Source organism: Brachionichthys hirsutus, unplaced genomic scaffold (genome assembly GCF_040956055.1).
Source record: "Brachionichthys hirsutus isolate HB-005 unplaced genomic scaffold, CSIRO-AGI_Bhir_v1 contig_440, whole genome shotgun sequence".
In the NCBI taxonomy this organism is placed as follows: Eukaryota; Metazoa; Chordata; class Actinopteri; order Lophiiformes; family Brachionichthyidae; genus Brachionichthys; species Brachionichthys hirsutus.
In genome coordinates, this window is record NW_027180346.1 from 20,337 (window position 1) to 34,295 (window position 13,959).

General features: G+C 39.9%; 1 protein-coding gene across 1 annotated transcript in view; it reads left to right on the forward strand.

The window, feature by feature from the left end:
* Positions 1–13,959, forward strand: part of LOC137913805 (rotatin-like) — a 29,023-nt gene that overhangs the window by 4,700 nt on the left and 10,364 nt on the right. Inside the window, exons 10-35 of the mRNA XM_068757440.1 lie at positions 100–215; positions 1,062–1,229; positions 1,333–1,545; positions 1,718–1,830; positions 1,924–2,050; positions 2,349–2,474; positions 2,775–2,891; positions 3,347–3,486; positions 4,054–4,225; positions 4,307–4,406; positions 4,997–5,082; positions 5,660–5,777; positions 6,325–6,421; positions 6,522–6,587; positions 6,683–6,871; positions 8,125–8,367; positions 8,824–8,968; positions 9,880–10,046; positions 10,899–11,118; positions 11,758–11,886; positions 11,971–12,081; positions 12,523–12,681; positions 12,823–12,900; positions 13,375–13,576; positions 13,674–13,771; positions 13,864–13,951. Coding sequence (XP_068613541.1) covers positions 100–215; positions 1,062–1,229; positions 1,333–1,545; positions 1,718–1,830; positions 1,924–2,050; positions 2,349–2,474; positions 2,775–2,891; positions 3,347–3,486; positions 4,054–4,225; positions 4,307–4,406; positions 4,997–5,082; positions 5,660–5,777; positions 6,325–6,421; positions 6,522–6,587; positions 6,683–6,871; positions 8,125–8,367; positions 8,824–8,968; positions 9,880–10,046; positions 10,899–11,118; positions 11,758–11,886; positions 11,971–12,081; positions 12,523–12,681; positions 12,823–12,900; positions 13,375–13,576; positions 13,674–13,771; positions 13,864–13,951 — 3,588 coding nt within the window. The remainder of the gene's footprint in view (positions 1–99; positions 216–1,061; positions 1,230–1,332; positions 1,546–1,717; positions 1,831–1,923; positions 2,051–2,348; positions 2,475–2,774; positions 2,892–3,346; positions 3,487–4,053; positions 4,226–4,306; positions 4,407–4,996; positions 5,083–5,659; positions 5,778–6,324; positions 6,422–6,521; positions 6,588–6,682; positions 6,872–8,124; positions 8,368–8,823; positions 8,969–9,879; positions 10,047–10,898; positions 11,119–11,757; positions 11,887–11,970; positions 12,082–12,522; positions 12,682–12,822; positions 12,901–13,374; positions 13,577–13,673; positions 13,772–13,863; positions 13,952–13,959) is intronic.

A 13,959-nucleotide genomic window follows, 5' to 3' on the forward strand; every position in this document is an offset into this window, starting at 1 on the left:
ATTGTATTTAATTCTCTTTTTTTTGCTCTTGCCTATATCACTACACTGATTATTCCATCGTTTTAATTCCGCTTGTTCTGTTTTTGTCTTCTTTCGCAGAGGGATTGCACATGTTCCATTGTGTTCTGCAGCTGCTTTGCGACACCGTCCCGCTGCTGCGAGGCAGTGTTAGTGAGCTGGTCTGGGACGATAGGAGCCTGGTGGGGATGGAACTGGCAAGTCAAAACACAACTCATGATAGTCTCTCATATAGGTGAATGGATGTGCTTCATTGAATAATGGGACCTGGGTTGGCCACCAGACAGTTTGCCACAGATACACTGGCATACGGTGCTCGACTGTCAAGGAGAACTGAAAGCATGTTGTTGAGCTGAATTAATTATATAAGGTAATGAAGGCTTTCTGCTGGTTACAAGGAGCCTCTCAAACATACACGCACACCTCGCCTGTACCCCTGGGTTTATCCAAGCACAGGACTACTTGGTTAGTCTTCATTTATTATGTGTATTAAGTCCACACAATAGGTTGTGTTAAACCAATGTGTTGTTATCCTGACACGTTTCCCTGCAGGGGGACATGTCCACTTGTCAAGTGCCGGCCCCTCTGGCCCTCTGCTGTTTAATACATACCCAAAGCCTTGTAGCCTGAGAACTGTTTTGTCATCTTTATGTGGAGAGCAGCTTTGTGTGCCAGACCTCTAGGATTTTCCTGTGGGAATTGGGGTTGATCTGTACATGCCCGCCACGCCAATGTACAGGGCATCTATTGCCCCCTGCTGGTGGATATCTTCAATTGTTCAATTTCTACTTCCAGAACAAAGTGGCTGAGAATAGATTGTTCCAATTTATTCATACAGAGATTGGGTGGATCTGCATCTCAACCCAAAATAACTGTGAAATCAGATTACATTCAATTCCTCACCCCTGGAAATAACAATTTTTCTCTTGGCATTCAGCCAGCGGCTGTGCACCATTTTGTGTCTGTGCATGTGTATGTCAACATACACACTTGATACTGTGCTTGTGTGCTGTTGGCTACAATTCTGTCTGTGTGTATTTTAGAGGGAGAACCTGCAAGCCTGCATGGAACTACTGGGAGATATCCTGTGCTACCATGCCAGCTATTTAAAAGACATTCCTCACAGCTCTCTGGTTCATTACAGAATGGCTTACACAGGCACTGCAGTGTTCACTATTAAATTTCTACAGACCGTCCTCCCTCCTGAGAAGGTTTGTTTTTTACTTGTGTGATCAAATCATGTTGATTTCCTGATGAGTTGTAATTAATTGTAATTATTAAAATAGAAAATTAAGACTTTTTAACTTCACACAGGCAAGTAATTATATCCCAGAAAACACAGGAGCAGCTATTTTCCACCTTTGCTTGGACACATCATTGGGAGGTTTATTACCCAGCATGCAAGAGACAGCAGTGGCCTATTTGGAGCAGGTGAACTCAGATAACCATGATCTCTACAGGAGGGTGACCCGTGCTGCCCTCTTGATGGAATCTACTTGCAACTTCCTCAAGGAAGTACATGCTGAGGTAATTGTCTCATAATTATTGCAAATAGGAGCTCTGCAGACTACAGATAGTGCAGCAATCCTTTATAGATTTGCAGCCTACATTTTATACAACAAAACAGTAAAAGTCAATTATTTGAACCCATTAATCACTGCATTTTTGTGCTCATTTACTTGTTTATTTCTTTATTAAGGGAGAAAAGAATTGGTCGGAGTTGCTAGAGCTGGCGGACCAAGCCATAGTTGGACTCGTGTTTCATCAGCACTTACCCATCATCAAAGAATATGTTCTTATCTGCTCCTACCTGTACAGTAAACATTTAATGAGTTCCAATACTGTACATGAACATATTAAGTATTTTTAAATGCTGACATAAATCTCTTTCGGTGTCCGTCACAGGTGGAGGTTTGATCAACCCAGTCCGTTCCTCCAAGCAGAGAGCCAAAAACTTCTCCTCAAGCTGCTGTCCCATCCCTTACCGCCTGTCAAGATGGAAACTTATGAATGCGCTTTACATTTGGTCAAGGTCAGAGCAAGCCATCTATTGATACTTGATGTTTATATGACAGTGTGCAGGTTCATGGCTGGAAGTATGTCTACAAAAGTCATAACATGATTTTTTTGGCGCACACATGTGTAAATAAGAAGATGGGCAAATCATGGATCTTTGACTGTGTGCCACTAAAAACCCACCTGACATTTGAAAGCCGTCTTCCTATTCATTTAAATATAATCCACAATACGTGTCTACATTTACCTACATGAATCTCGTGAGAATCTGGGAATAATGTCTGATATACTCGTGTGATCACATTCACTCCTAGGACTTCCTTGGCATCCAGAATGTCTCACGACAGGAAGCAGCGGCTTCCAATGGAGTCAATTTCCTTCTCCACCACAGAGTGCTCTATGAAATAAGTGCTTTTGGACTACAGGATTCTGTAGAGAAGGTTAGCAAGTTTATGGGCTTCCTGCTTTGAAATTGGAGCTCTTTCAGACTTCAGATTCTCACCTCTTAGGGCCAGGTTGGAAAGAGTTAATGTAATTAATGCAGGTACCCCTAAAAGTAAAGGTACAGGAATAGCTGTGCATTGCATTTATTTATTTGTGGGTCATTGCAAGTTATTATTCACCAGTGTCATGTACTGTATAGTAATTTACACATTTTAAAATCTGTCACTTACAGTGCGTGCTTGTAGATGTTGTCAACAGTATCAACATAAACTCAGCAATTTACATGTGATCTATAGGTGAATGTTGCCGCCAAGGATATTCTGCTATTCCTGCTCAAGGGTAGATTGATGATGACGGCGTCAACCTGGGAGAGATTCAACGAGGCACTTTACCCGGTCATGCCCATATTACAGGTAGTGTTGTAATTTGTGCTTGTTTGGGACTTGTTACATTATACTGTATTTAGGAACAGGGAGAAGTGGTCCACAAATCAAACAATTTTAGTACTATTGGACTACAAAATAAGCGAGGTGAAAAAAAGAGTTATTCCCTCATTTGCATACTCTGTGCTATATCATTTCCCTTTTGAGGAAAAACAGCATTTATTAATTGTTCAGTTTCACAAAACAAAGCCAGGAAATTGTTCATGAATATACATGAGATTTTGACTAGGCTGTCAAGTGTGATTTTATCCAAAGAAGCCATTCAAAGATCGACCCGCCATGTCAGCAAGAGATGAAATGAAACCACGCGTAATCAAAGTCATGCATATTTTATTTACATTTGCTGCTTTGCCAGAATTCCCCATTGCTCGCTTCATTGTCTGGAAAAGCAGGCAGAGAATCACATCTTTATTTGTTTGTGGCAGGGTTATGCCGGCACTGAGGAGTCACTGGGAAACTGCATCCTGCTGATAAGTGACATGTCAGATGTGACAAGAGACGATGTGTTTCCAAGAACAGTCAAGTTTAAAGCAGCACTCCGCCTCCTATTCACCAAACAACCCAAGTGAGTCTGGCCTCTGGATGTTTTATTTTTTTTTCTTGCTTGTGTTTATGGTTCGTTCGGGTGCATTTCTCTGTATGTCTGTGGTGGGATATACTGTATACTGTATATATATTTTTCGCTTACAATTGGTTGATGTTAGGTGTCAGGTTGAAAGTCTAAAATATTCTGCTCTACAATATGTGAAGTGACTGATTTATTACAACTGTCTGTTGCTATCAGTTGATGTCCTGCTCATCAAGGCTTCTAAATGCTCTGTGAGGTCTGTATAAATGCTATCCAGGCTCAGTCTATGAATATTGATAGAGCTGGAAATTAATACCAGGTGAAAATTAAAATTAAAATTAAATTAAAGCAAATTAAAAACAGCCAATTGATTTGTTTTCCGTGCTAGCCAATAACCTTTTGGATGTTATTTAAAATAAAAAAAATAAAGGCCCAGTAACTTATTTAACATTCCTATTCTCATCCAGACAGAGGGCTTGACTTATCATCCGAATAGAGATGTTTCATATAATGTTCAATTAAATTGTTCATTTAAATCTGTTATAAGTTGTGTTCATTTAACAGCGTAAGAAAAGCAGCAGCAGAGCAAATCCTGTCCCACTTAAGAAGCGATGATAATGCCAAGACGGCCAGACCAGACCTGGATCAACCAGTGATCTCCTCACTTCCTAGTCTCTTCTGCCACAGAAACCCTATAGACATCACACTGGACACCAGCAAAAAATCAGTTTTTAAGGTATACATGTGCATAAACAGAATGAACAACGCAGGTTGCTGCACTTAAACCGGCAAGTGATTTGTGTCTAATTGTGACTAGGTGGAGTCAGTGGAGAAGCTGTTTGATATCCTGTCTTCCGACGCTGTTGACATCTCCATGAGAAGATCGGCAGCAGAGCAGCTGGCTGTACTGCTGCAAGGTTTGTTGTCTTTAAGCTTGTTGATGGAGAAACTGTCAAAGTATGACGCTATTATAAAACTACTGAAGTATTTCTTAACATTTCCCTACAGATTATTGGTTCAGCAGTCTGATAATTCCACCCATTAGATCTGATTTTCAGTTTGTATGCTTAGTCCTTGCGTTTCTGAATGCTCATGGAGATGCACATTGTAATATCTAACACACTGACTACTTGCTTTTGTATTCTTTTCTATTTTAACTGCTCTGTTTGCCTACAAAACACCAGTTTTCATTGTTCTCCACAAGCACTTGTGGAAGTACAGTAAAGTTTACAACAATTCCTCTAATAGTTGATTTGTGAATGAAATTAAAGTGTTACATTTTTAAGGCCTTAAACATAGTTTGCGATTAAAAAACAAATGTATGCATATGAGAAAAATGGCTTGAGAAAGAAGAGCATTCTCTCTGAAAAGTACAGTTTGAACTGAGCCTCTACAGAGTCTGCACCTTCCCGCTTCTGTATGTTTCAGACAAGCTCAGAAACCAAATAGTTTAAGATTAGGCAAATGTTAATTTTCACTATATTGAATTGTTCTTGCTTTCACATAGACACAACAATGCACCCTGTGCTGAAAAGTCTGGGAATAACTGACAAAGTCATTTCTTCCATAAAGGAGAGTGTAAACGGCAACAAGGTAAAAATGAAATGACTTTTACAATATGATTAATTCCATGTATGCCTGCATCTTGCATCTGCTGAATAGTGTCCTCTAGTTTGTGTACATATCCTCCTTATCCTGTTTGTGGTCATGTAAGCGCATGTCTGGAGCAAATGTGGTGGAAACCCACTGATGCATGCATGCATGATAGAGAGATGACATGGCCTGTGTTAATAGTCTCAGACAGGCGCTGGTCAGCAGAGACTTCTGCCTCCAGTTATTACAATCTGACGATCATTCAGCATGTCTAGATACATGGATGCAAAAGAAAACATCCATGAAGAATTACCCATGGCACTTTACAATTGTGTAGATAGAAGATTGATATACTATGCAGGATTTGTTTTTGCCAACCCTGCATTGCCTGTGACCTGTACAATCACAGCATTGGGTTCCACTTATGTGAAGAGACAATTAAAAAAATATATATATATTTTTATTTTTTCTTACATGACAGACACACAAGCAGGAGGAGAAAGAAAGAGATTATGTGTCTTTGTTTGTGTTTTTGCTGTAATTAAACACCAAGTGTGTATGTTGCTGTTCTCCCCAGAGCTTAGATTGCCTGCTGGAGCCCTGTGTGTGTATCCTGAGGAAGCTGGTGTATGCAGATCCATCTCTGAGGCACAGCCTGGCACAACACAGCCTCCTGCTCCTCTTGCTGCTCAGAGGTACGTTCACAAGAAAACTCATTAAGAAACAGCCATAGGCATTGTGCTGTGTAGGTGGAGGGCATGTTCACTAAAAAATAAATAAATCACAAGCCATCCATTGATGCATAGCTTTTAACCATGTTGTCCCAATGTAGAAACGACCTTAATAGCATGATGCAACTTGTTGCTATGGAGTTCAGCTCAATACCGGCACATTTTTTAGTACGTACTTTGCTTGTAAATATTTTTGATTTTATTTGACTTATTGCATCTTGACTATTATTACCTGTCTACCTCTGTATATATTGTTATAGTAGCCTAATTTACCACATTAAAAAATATAGGTTTTATTAATTTATAGGTACCTCAGATGTCAAATTTCAGATTATGAATCACATTTTATTCAAACCTGATGAAAATTGTATTGGGGGTTCACGGCTCAGTTTGGTGTTTGTTGCTAATGAAATTTTGATTTTAAAATTATGTCTATGTATTCATCAGGTTGAGTGATACAGGTGGGAGTGTGATTTTTATTTCAATTGTGTGTCTTGTGTTTTTATTATAGCATCCTTGATGTTGAAGGACAGCAGCAGTAATGGAAGCGAAGATGCCGTCCTGATGACTTTGCTGCTGTTTGATGAGATTGCCAGCGTTGAAATGTGGTGAGTTTATTATTCCTGTCTTTGAGCATCCTGTGTTTCTAAAATAAATGAACACCCATTCAAAATTGTACCTACCTGTCTCTTTTCTGTGTCATAACAGGTCAGACAAACCCAATACAGGTGTGAGTCTTTCACCGTTTTCTCTTCCTCTGTCAGTAGTACGCAGGTAAACTGATCTGCTAAGGTCAATCGTGTCTTCAACAGTTCCTCGACTCCCATCAATAACACTGCAATAAAAATATTCCTTAATTTTTCCTTCAGATACAACATCCCATTCCAGTCAGTGACTCATCACGCTGTCAGCCCAAACTACAGTGTCCTACCCTCTTCCTCAGACCTCATGACTCTGGCACCAGCCCGCCAAGCCCTGCAAGTTGCCTGGAACACTGCATGGCATTCTGGGATGGAAAATCTCCTTGAGTTGCCGGCCATCTCTGCAGATGCTGCTGAGTATGAACCTCATTGTTTTTTTTATTGTTATACAAATAGGAGGTTTTCGTCATTTTAGTGCATTATTGCTAGAGTCTGTTTAAAATTGTGTCTGAAAATGATCTGGGTCCAGGGTTTCTTTAATTAGAACATAAGTTGTCTTTCACGGCCGGAGGAAATGAAGTAACTATTTGCACTGATTTTTTTAGCATTTTTGTTTTTAGATAATTGTGGAATTTAATTTAAAACTAACCTGTGTTACATTACAGAAGCTTAGTTCTTAATTTTAGATGGATAAGAGTCCAAGATAAGATTTTCATCAAGTTAGTAGTAAAGATAAAGATCATAACTGGCGACAGGAATCCTACTTCAGGCTTAACGTTATCTCAGGTCAGGAATACTCAATACTCAGTCTAACACGGCCTGTTAGTACAGTACAGTAATTTTACAAGCAAACTTACGGTATTTATTTTTTTATTTCTATTTTGCATTTGTAAGATTAACCACAAAAATGGCGACATGCTGCCAGTTTGGCCTCTCTGAAGCAAATTACAGTTGCTCTACCGATATTCCGTATAACGCAAAATGTATTGTCAAAACGCAGTACATCAGAAGGGCTGGCTATGATCCTCTTAATTAATAAATTATACCTGTGAATATTTTGTTTGTTTTCCCTAATGCTGCACCTCATTCTTATAAATGTTTTCTCTGGTTTAGGATTTCAGTGAAGATGTAATTTCAGAGGCCAAGCATCTTGTGTTTCATTTGTCTTCATTTCCTTTTAATGACTTAATTCAAACAGATGAGAATGTCTCTCACACGGTTTTAAACAGCTTGATTACAGGAAAGACATTTAGAGCGTACCATAGATCGATCAATGTATCAGCATTTTACACACTACTTTGATTTTCAGAAGAATTCTTATTTAGATGGATTAGTCAATGAAAATTGACATCAGAATCCTTAAGCGATAATGATTTTGTTGTGTCTCATTAAAAGGCTCCATCTTATATTGTTATGATGTCGTTATGACAGTTTTCTCAAGTGCTGCTTTTGTTTTTATGATGTCTGTTTCTGGTTAATTCATTTGTAAATGATTCTCATGAGATGTCTCTATGCATGAATCCCTCATTCATTTAGACTGGTATTCAAATATGTTAATACTACATACACATAAGATGCTACATATGCAGCATGCATGCCATCTCACCAGCAGTCATCTAATCTAATATCCATTGTATTGTTTTTAAGTATATAAATTGTTTTTCTCATAGATTTCATCCTGATCTGAAACTCTCAGAGGCACAGGTTGTCTTGCTGAAAACAGTTCACCTTCCCTTCGCATTGCAAGACTCCATCCAGGCTATTGTTATGGCAGGAGGACACCATTCTGTGACCTCTGGCCTCTCCAGGCTCAGCCTCTATTTATTGATTGAAAGACTGGCTCTCCCTCACATCCCCACCTACAGTTGCAAAGTCATCCTTCACGCCATTAATTGGCAGGCAGCAGTGACGAGGTACAGGTCATGCAAATTCAGTTAAACATTCATACATGGCAGCTTCACATGCTTCTAACTGTGTTGGTGAATATGTATTGTTAAGGATTCTGATTTAACAAAACCAAAAAATATATCGTTTTAGGACCATCTCTCTGCAGTAATCCATTATTTTGACTGCTGCTATGAAGAGCAAAACATTATTTCTACCTCACTCAATGATCACAGTATGGCTTTACCTTTTGGTCTTACTTTCTTACTTCAAGAAGGATGATAAAAAATGTGGTCCTGAAATTTGTGCACCAATTGATTTAATGTGAATCTGTCCTAGATTGCATAAGTGTAATGTGGATGATATATTATTAATTGTACAGATTTTTGTGCCCAACCATAGTCATTTTTAGTATTAAACAGTTCCCAAGTATCTCAACCACATTCTGTCACTCAAGCTCAGTCTCTGCTTCTTCCTTCCTGCAGGTTTCTTCAGGTGCGTCCAGCCTCTATGGAGGATGAACGGTTGCTTGTGGGCATTGTTGCATTTTTAAATTCCTACTTCAAACCGTCTCTATCTGAACCAGAGGACGAAGATCTGCAGTGGATACTCAACTTGCTGCTAAACCAGGTACAAATAATTTACACTTTCTGAATATGCAGCCAAAAAAAAGGGGTAGTTGATTTTTGAACCTACGGTAAATGAGTTTAAATTGCAGTGTTTGTGGCGTGCATGAGTTGCTATACTACTGTACTTTAGCTTGCCTTTGTTGTGTGCGCGTGTGCTTTTAAAATATGAGTGTGCACATCTCCGTCGGGTTGCAGTCTGGTTAGACTCTCTCTTCCCAGACACGGATGATTATTAACCTATAAATAAATCACGCGCCGTCAGTAAACCCAAACATATTAGTCTCTCACGATGGAAACGTCACCACCTCAGACTGCAGCAGAGATGATCCATTTCTCAACTCAAATATTGGCAGATTTTTGCCTGAGCAGAAGAATATCCACCCTGTTTTACTGAAGAGAGCTACTTTTTGGTTTTAATTACTCTCACCTTGGTTTTCTGATTAATGTGTGAAAACAATAAGCCCTCCCCCCTGGCAGCTAAAGTAGACTCAGATTGAATGGCCAATAGGGGTGAAAAACGCCGCTTTGCTCTTGACTTTTCTGTAATTACTGAGCTGTTTCAGGAACATCTGTCACTGTCTTCACTTTTCAGTTAAGTATCTGCTGTGTATGCACTGCTCAAGAAGAAATTCTACATGCTGGATGTTCAAATTCACCTGTCAGGCTCTCATAAAAATTCTCTCCATTAGTCAAATTACGTATATGAATGCAGATATGTCAGCAGGAGAGCTTTAGTTGAATTACTAAATATGAGGGTTGTGCTTTTAACTTTTAACAGAAATATTATAAAAGAAAGGAAAATATAGATACAAGTTGAAAGAGTCTTCACCTCCAAATGTGATAAATCCAAAGTGATTTTATAAAATCAGATAACAACAATGTGTGGTCTCCTTTCATCTCTCCATCCCGTAGGAGACCGAGTCCCTACTGAATTTGCTACTTGGTATAGAAACCCAGACCTCAACTCAGAGCTCAGCAGAACCGGACGAACTGAAGAACAGCATCAACCAGAGACTGCAACGAGAACTCACAAGCTTTTTCAACCTCTTACTCCTCAGACTGACGCACAACACTGACAGGTTGGATGATTTCACTCTTACAATGCAGGCGTCAGGCACAGTCCTCTGTTTTCATGTCATTTATTGTACATTTAATATGAATTGGAAGGGTCCAGAATTGTGTTGTTTCTTTATAATTTGAAGGACTGGCCTTCTCCTTTTCATATTCCATGATGTTTAAGTCCAGCAACAAGGGCTAGAAGTAGTTATATGACTGCCGCTGCTGAAAATCTTTTGAATGGATTTCATTGAGAAATTGTGCAAAGGCGGGTGTTGGGTTGGGGAACAGGATATTATATTTTGAGCATTATCCAGAAGATGGTATTGGTCCAGGACTATTTTTTGTAATGAATCCTAGTGTGGCATCACCCACCCTACTCAACCTCTGATTCTGATTACCGGTAGATGGATTCATTAGCTTAAGGTGGAGGTGTTCGCTCACCAAGTCTCCTCTTGTTTCTAATGAACTATTAATGAAAAATTTCATGAATGAGCTCTCAATTATCACTCTGTTAGTTTATAACAAAGGTAAGTGTGCTCTAATGTACCGGTAATGCTATTCTGCCCACCTGTGGGATTAAAAATGGATATATATATATTATCCGGAGGGCAAAAAATAATGACGTGTTCTTCTAATATAGATGAAGTGTTTATTTTGGTACATTTGGGATGATAGCTTGCGACGCCTTCATCATTCAGAGCATGACAATGAATTTAAAATAAATGAAACACCATAGCCTTTTCATACAGAATGACTATGGTAATTCTCATTTTAATATTTTGTTCTTTTTGTCATTATTTTCTATATTTTCCCTTCCCTCCCATCTGCATGTTTGTCACTCCTTCTCTCTTTGCCCTTTCCTGTCTGTCCAGGCTATGTCTGGCATTAGCAGGCCCCTTCAAGAGCCAGCTGGCAGTCTCTTTGCTTCAGAGCCTGCGGGTGTCTGACGCCCCACGCTTCTATGGCCTTCCCAGCCTGGAGAGGACACTTCAGGGCATGGTCAGCCTAACTGCCCACCCTGGCTGGAGCTCCCACTGCTCTAACCTGGAATCCAATCTGCTCTGCTCCAAGTACCTCAGTGGGCTACTAGAGGTGTGTGTGATTCTATGCATGTGCAATGTGTGTGTATTTTCTCCCATGCTGCATGAACATGCAGAAGCCTTCTGCACATCTCATCAGTAATGAGACTGCCTGCAGAAATAGAAATTAAAACACACTACTTTCTTAGGAATTAATTAAAATGAATCAGAATTTGGTTACAGGATATGAATTGTAAGAGGCAGAATTCTCATTGATTAAGTATGCCACACTATGAAGATGTTGATGAGATTAATCAAGCTTGCACATTCCATCTGTTCTGTTGTTCAACAGTCCATAAAAAATATCATAACACAGTGTGTAAGAGCTTTTGCAGCAGACCCCAGCACAAAGGTGTGCAGGCTTATATTTGTGATTCACATGAGGAGCCCTGTGGGGATAGACTGTTGTAGTTAAACTATGACTATTATTGCTTATTTGATTTGTTATAATTCAGCTTTCATGGTCATGAATTAAGATCAGCTGTAGAATGAAGGTTGATGTTATCTTGACATTAATACCTGTTGGAAACATAACTCAGTCACCCCCATCTCTACAACCCATATGACGGACCTGGGATACAATTAAACACATTATTGGACCGTAATGCTTTTTAATTTCATATAGCCAGTATAGATTGTGTCTTGTACACAGGTGATCTCCTCTTTCTATGTGGAATGGGGAGGCAACTCTCTGTCTTTTATGGGGAAAGGTGTGACCAAGAATGCTGTCATCTCTTTGCTACACCTCTCTCACGAGATGCTGGTCAAGAACAAGGACAAGGCAAGTTTCACCAGTGTTTAAAGTGATAAAATATTTTTGAATAATAATCATAAAATAGTTTTATTTAAATTTTGTGTGCCACAGAACTTCATATCTCAGTGGTCTTTGGGGAATGAGGTGGCTGCTGAGGAGGCTAGTGCATCTCACCTTGGTTTGGCCTGGCTCGTCCCACTGTGGGTTGACAGAGATCAAGAAGTAAGACAGCAGTTTCGCTGAATTGATCATTTAAACATGCGTTCCAACATGGTATGTAATCTAGATAATGTGTGATACTTGACAAACCAATATTTGGCTTTTCACTTTTCATTCTTCAGCTCACACTTCATAGGGTCCATCTGCCATAAAAAAAATCATGTCTAGATACTTGAATTTGGGACAAAGTAAAGCCTGAAGGAGTTGTAGAGGAACTCTCAGATAAAAAAGAAGCACATGACAGCTAGCTACTCATGTCATATTCTCTGTCTGTCTCTCAGAAAATATCCGCATAAGTCAAACTAAGAGGCTCCCTCGGCAAGGAAGAGTCTGTCTTTGTCATCACCAGTTTAAGCGCTACTTAGGACCGCTACTTATTTTTAGAATAAATGTATTCCTCTCCTCGAGCATAGACATAAAGCTGTGCCTCCCCTCTCATGACAGGTGAGGATTGCCAGTTTAGGTTTAGGTGCAGCTCTGTCTTCAGTGCCCAGTGGTTGCCAGGCTCTGTGTGCCAGCTGTCAGAACATCAGCGGAGGTCTGTGGGGAACCCTGCTCAACATCCTCCTGGATCAGCAGGAGAGCAGCATGGTCCGCAGAGAGGTGTGATAGTCAAACTTCAAAATATGACTGGACTTCTGCATTACCAACCAAATTCAGGCAGATGGCACTGTTGGTGATGTGCCGGTAGTCTAACTTGATCCAGTGTGCATGTCTTTTTTTTTTTTTTTGTTATGCATCCAGGCTGCATTTATCCTGCAGAACTTGATGGTGATGCCCATGCCTGCCAATGCAGAGGAGGCAAAGGACTCCCACTGGCAGGTCAGCAACTCTGCAAGCCAGTTGAAGTGCTTTTATAGACAATGGTTCTATCCCCTCTGCTTTTCTTCCTCCAAGTCCTAATTGAATCGTTTCCCCATTTGTTGAGCCCTGCAGGGTTTATAGGGGTCCAATATAATTATGTTGCAATCTTTGTCAAAACAGCAAAAGGAGGGTGATGTATGTCAGAGGTGAAAAATATAAATATTTAAAAGCAAGGGTTGTTATTTACAAATTGTACTCTATCCAAAAAAAGAAACCTCAAGCTTTTAGTATAAAACAGTAGTATGACAACAAAATACTCAAATGACATATCACTGCGTAGAGCTGAAATTTGAGCTTAAAATTTTGAACTAAAAAGTAGAATTCAGTTTAAATATGGAATGTGTAAAAAGAATATTGTAATGTTCAGTTTACTTGAGTAAATATTAAAGGAAGCACTCAAGTCGTTCTGTCATTAAACCTCTGCTCTTCCAGCATCCATGTGTCCACGATGAGGTGTCTGGTATTTCTTTGGTGGGACTTCCTGCGCTCCAGGCTCTGCTTTACCACTGCCAGTACTTTCAGCATGTAGCCCTCTCGGGCTCCAGTTGTTACCAAGGCAGGCACACATTCCACCTGCAACCTCCTGATGACACCAACGGTGGACCAAGTTCTCTGGAGAACGATGATTCAGAGAGTAAGTTAATTTTTTGTCCTCCTTTGAATGTGTGGATCTAAAAGGGTTGCATTTTAGCATTAAATGCGTTATTATAAAAAAAAATCTGCTTGACTAGATTCTGAGAGTTCTCTGCGGTTTTGGAGAAATATCCAATCGGCACCTACTCTAAACTCCAGCAGACCCTCCAGCTCCCTGTCCACATCCAGCACTGTGGTTAGCAAAGCACCTGCAGACACTTAAAGGCTCAAAATTAACCTCTGTTTTAAGTTCAGAGTATTCTCACACCATCATGTTGTCCAATACAGATAAGAGGTTCAGGATTACAAACCCCTAAGGATCCCTCACCACAGAACATCGCAGAAGATTCCCCTGCCAGCAGATTGATGGCTCAAGGTACTCCA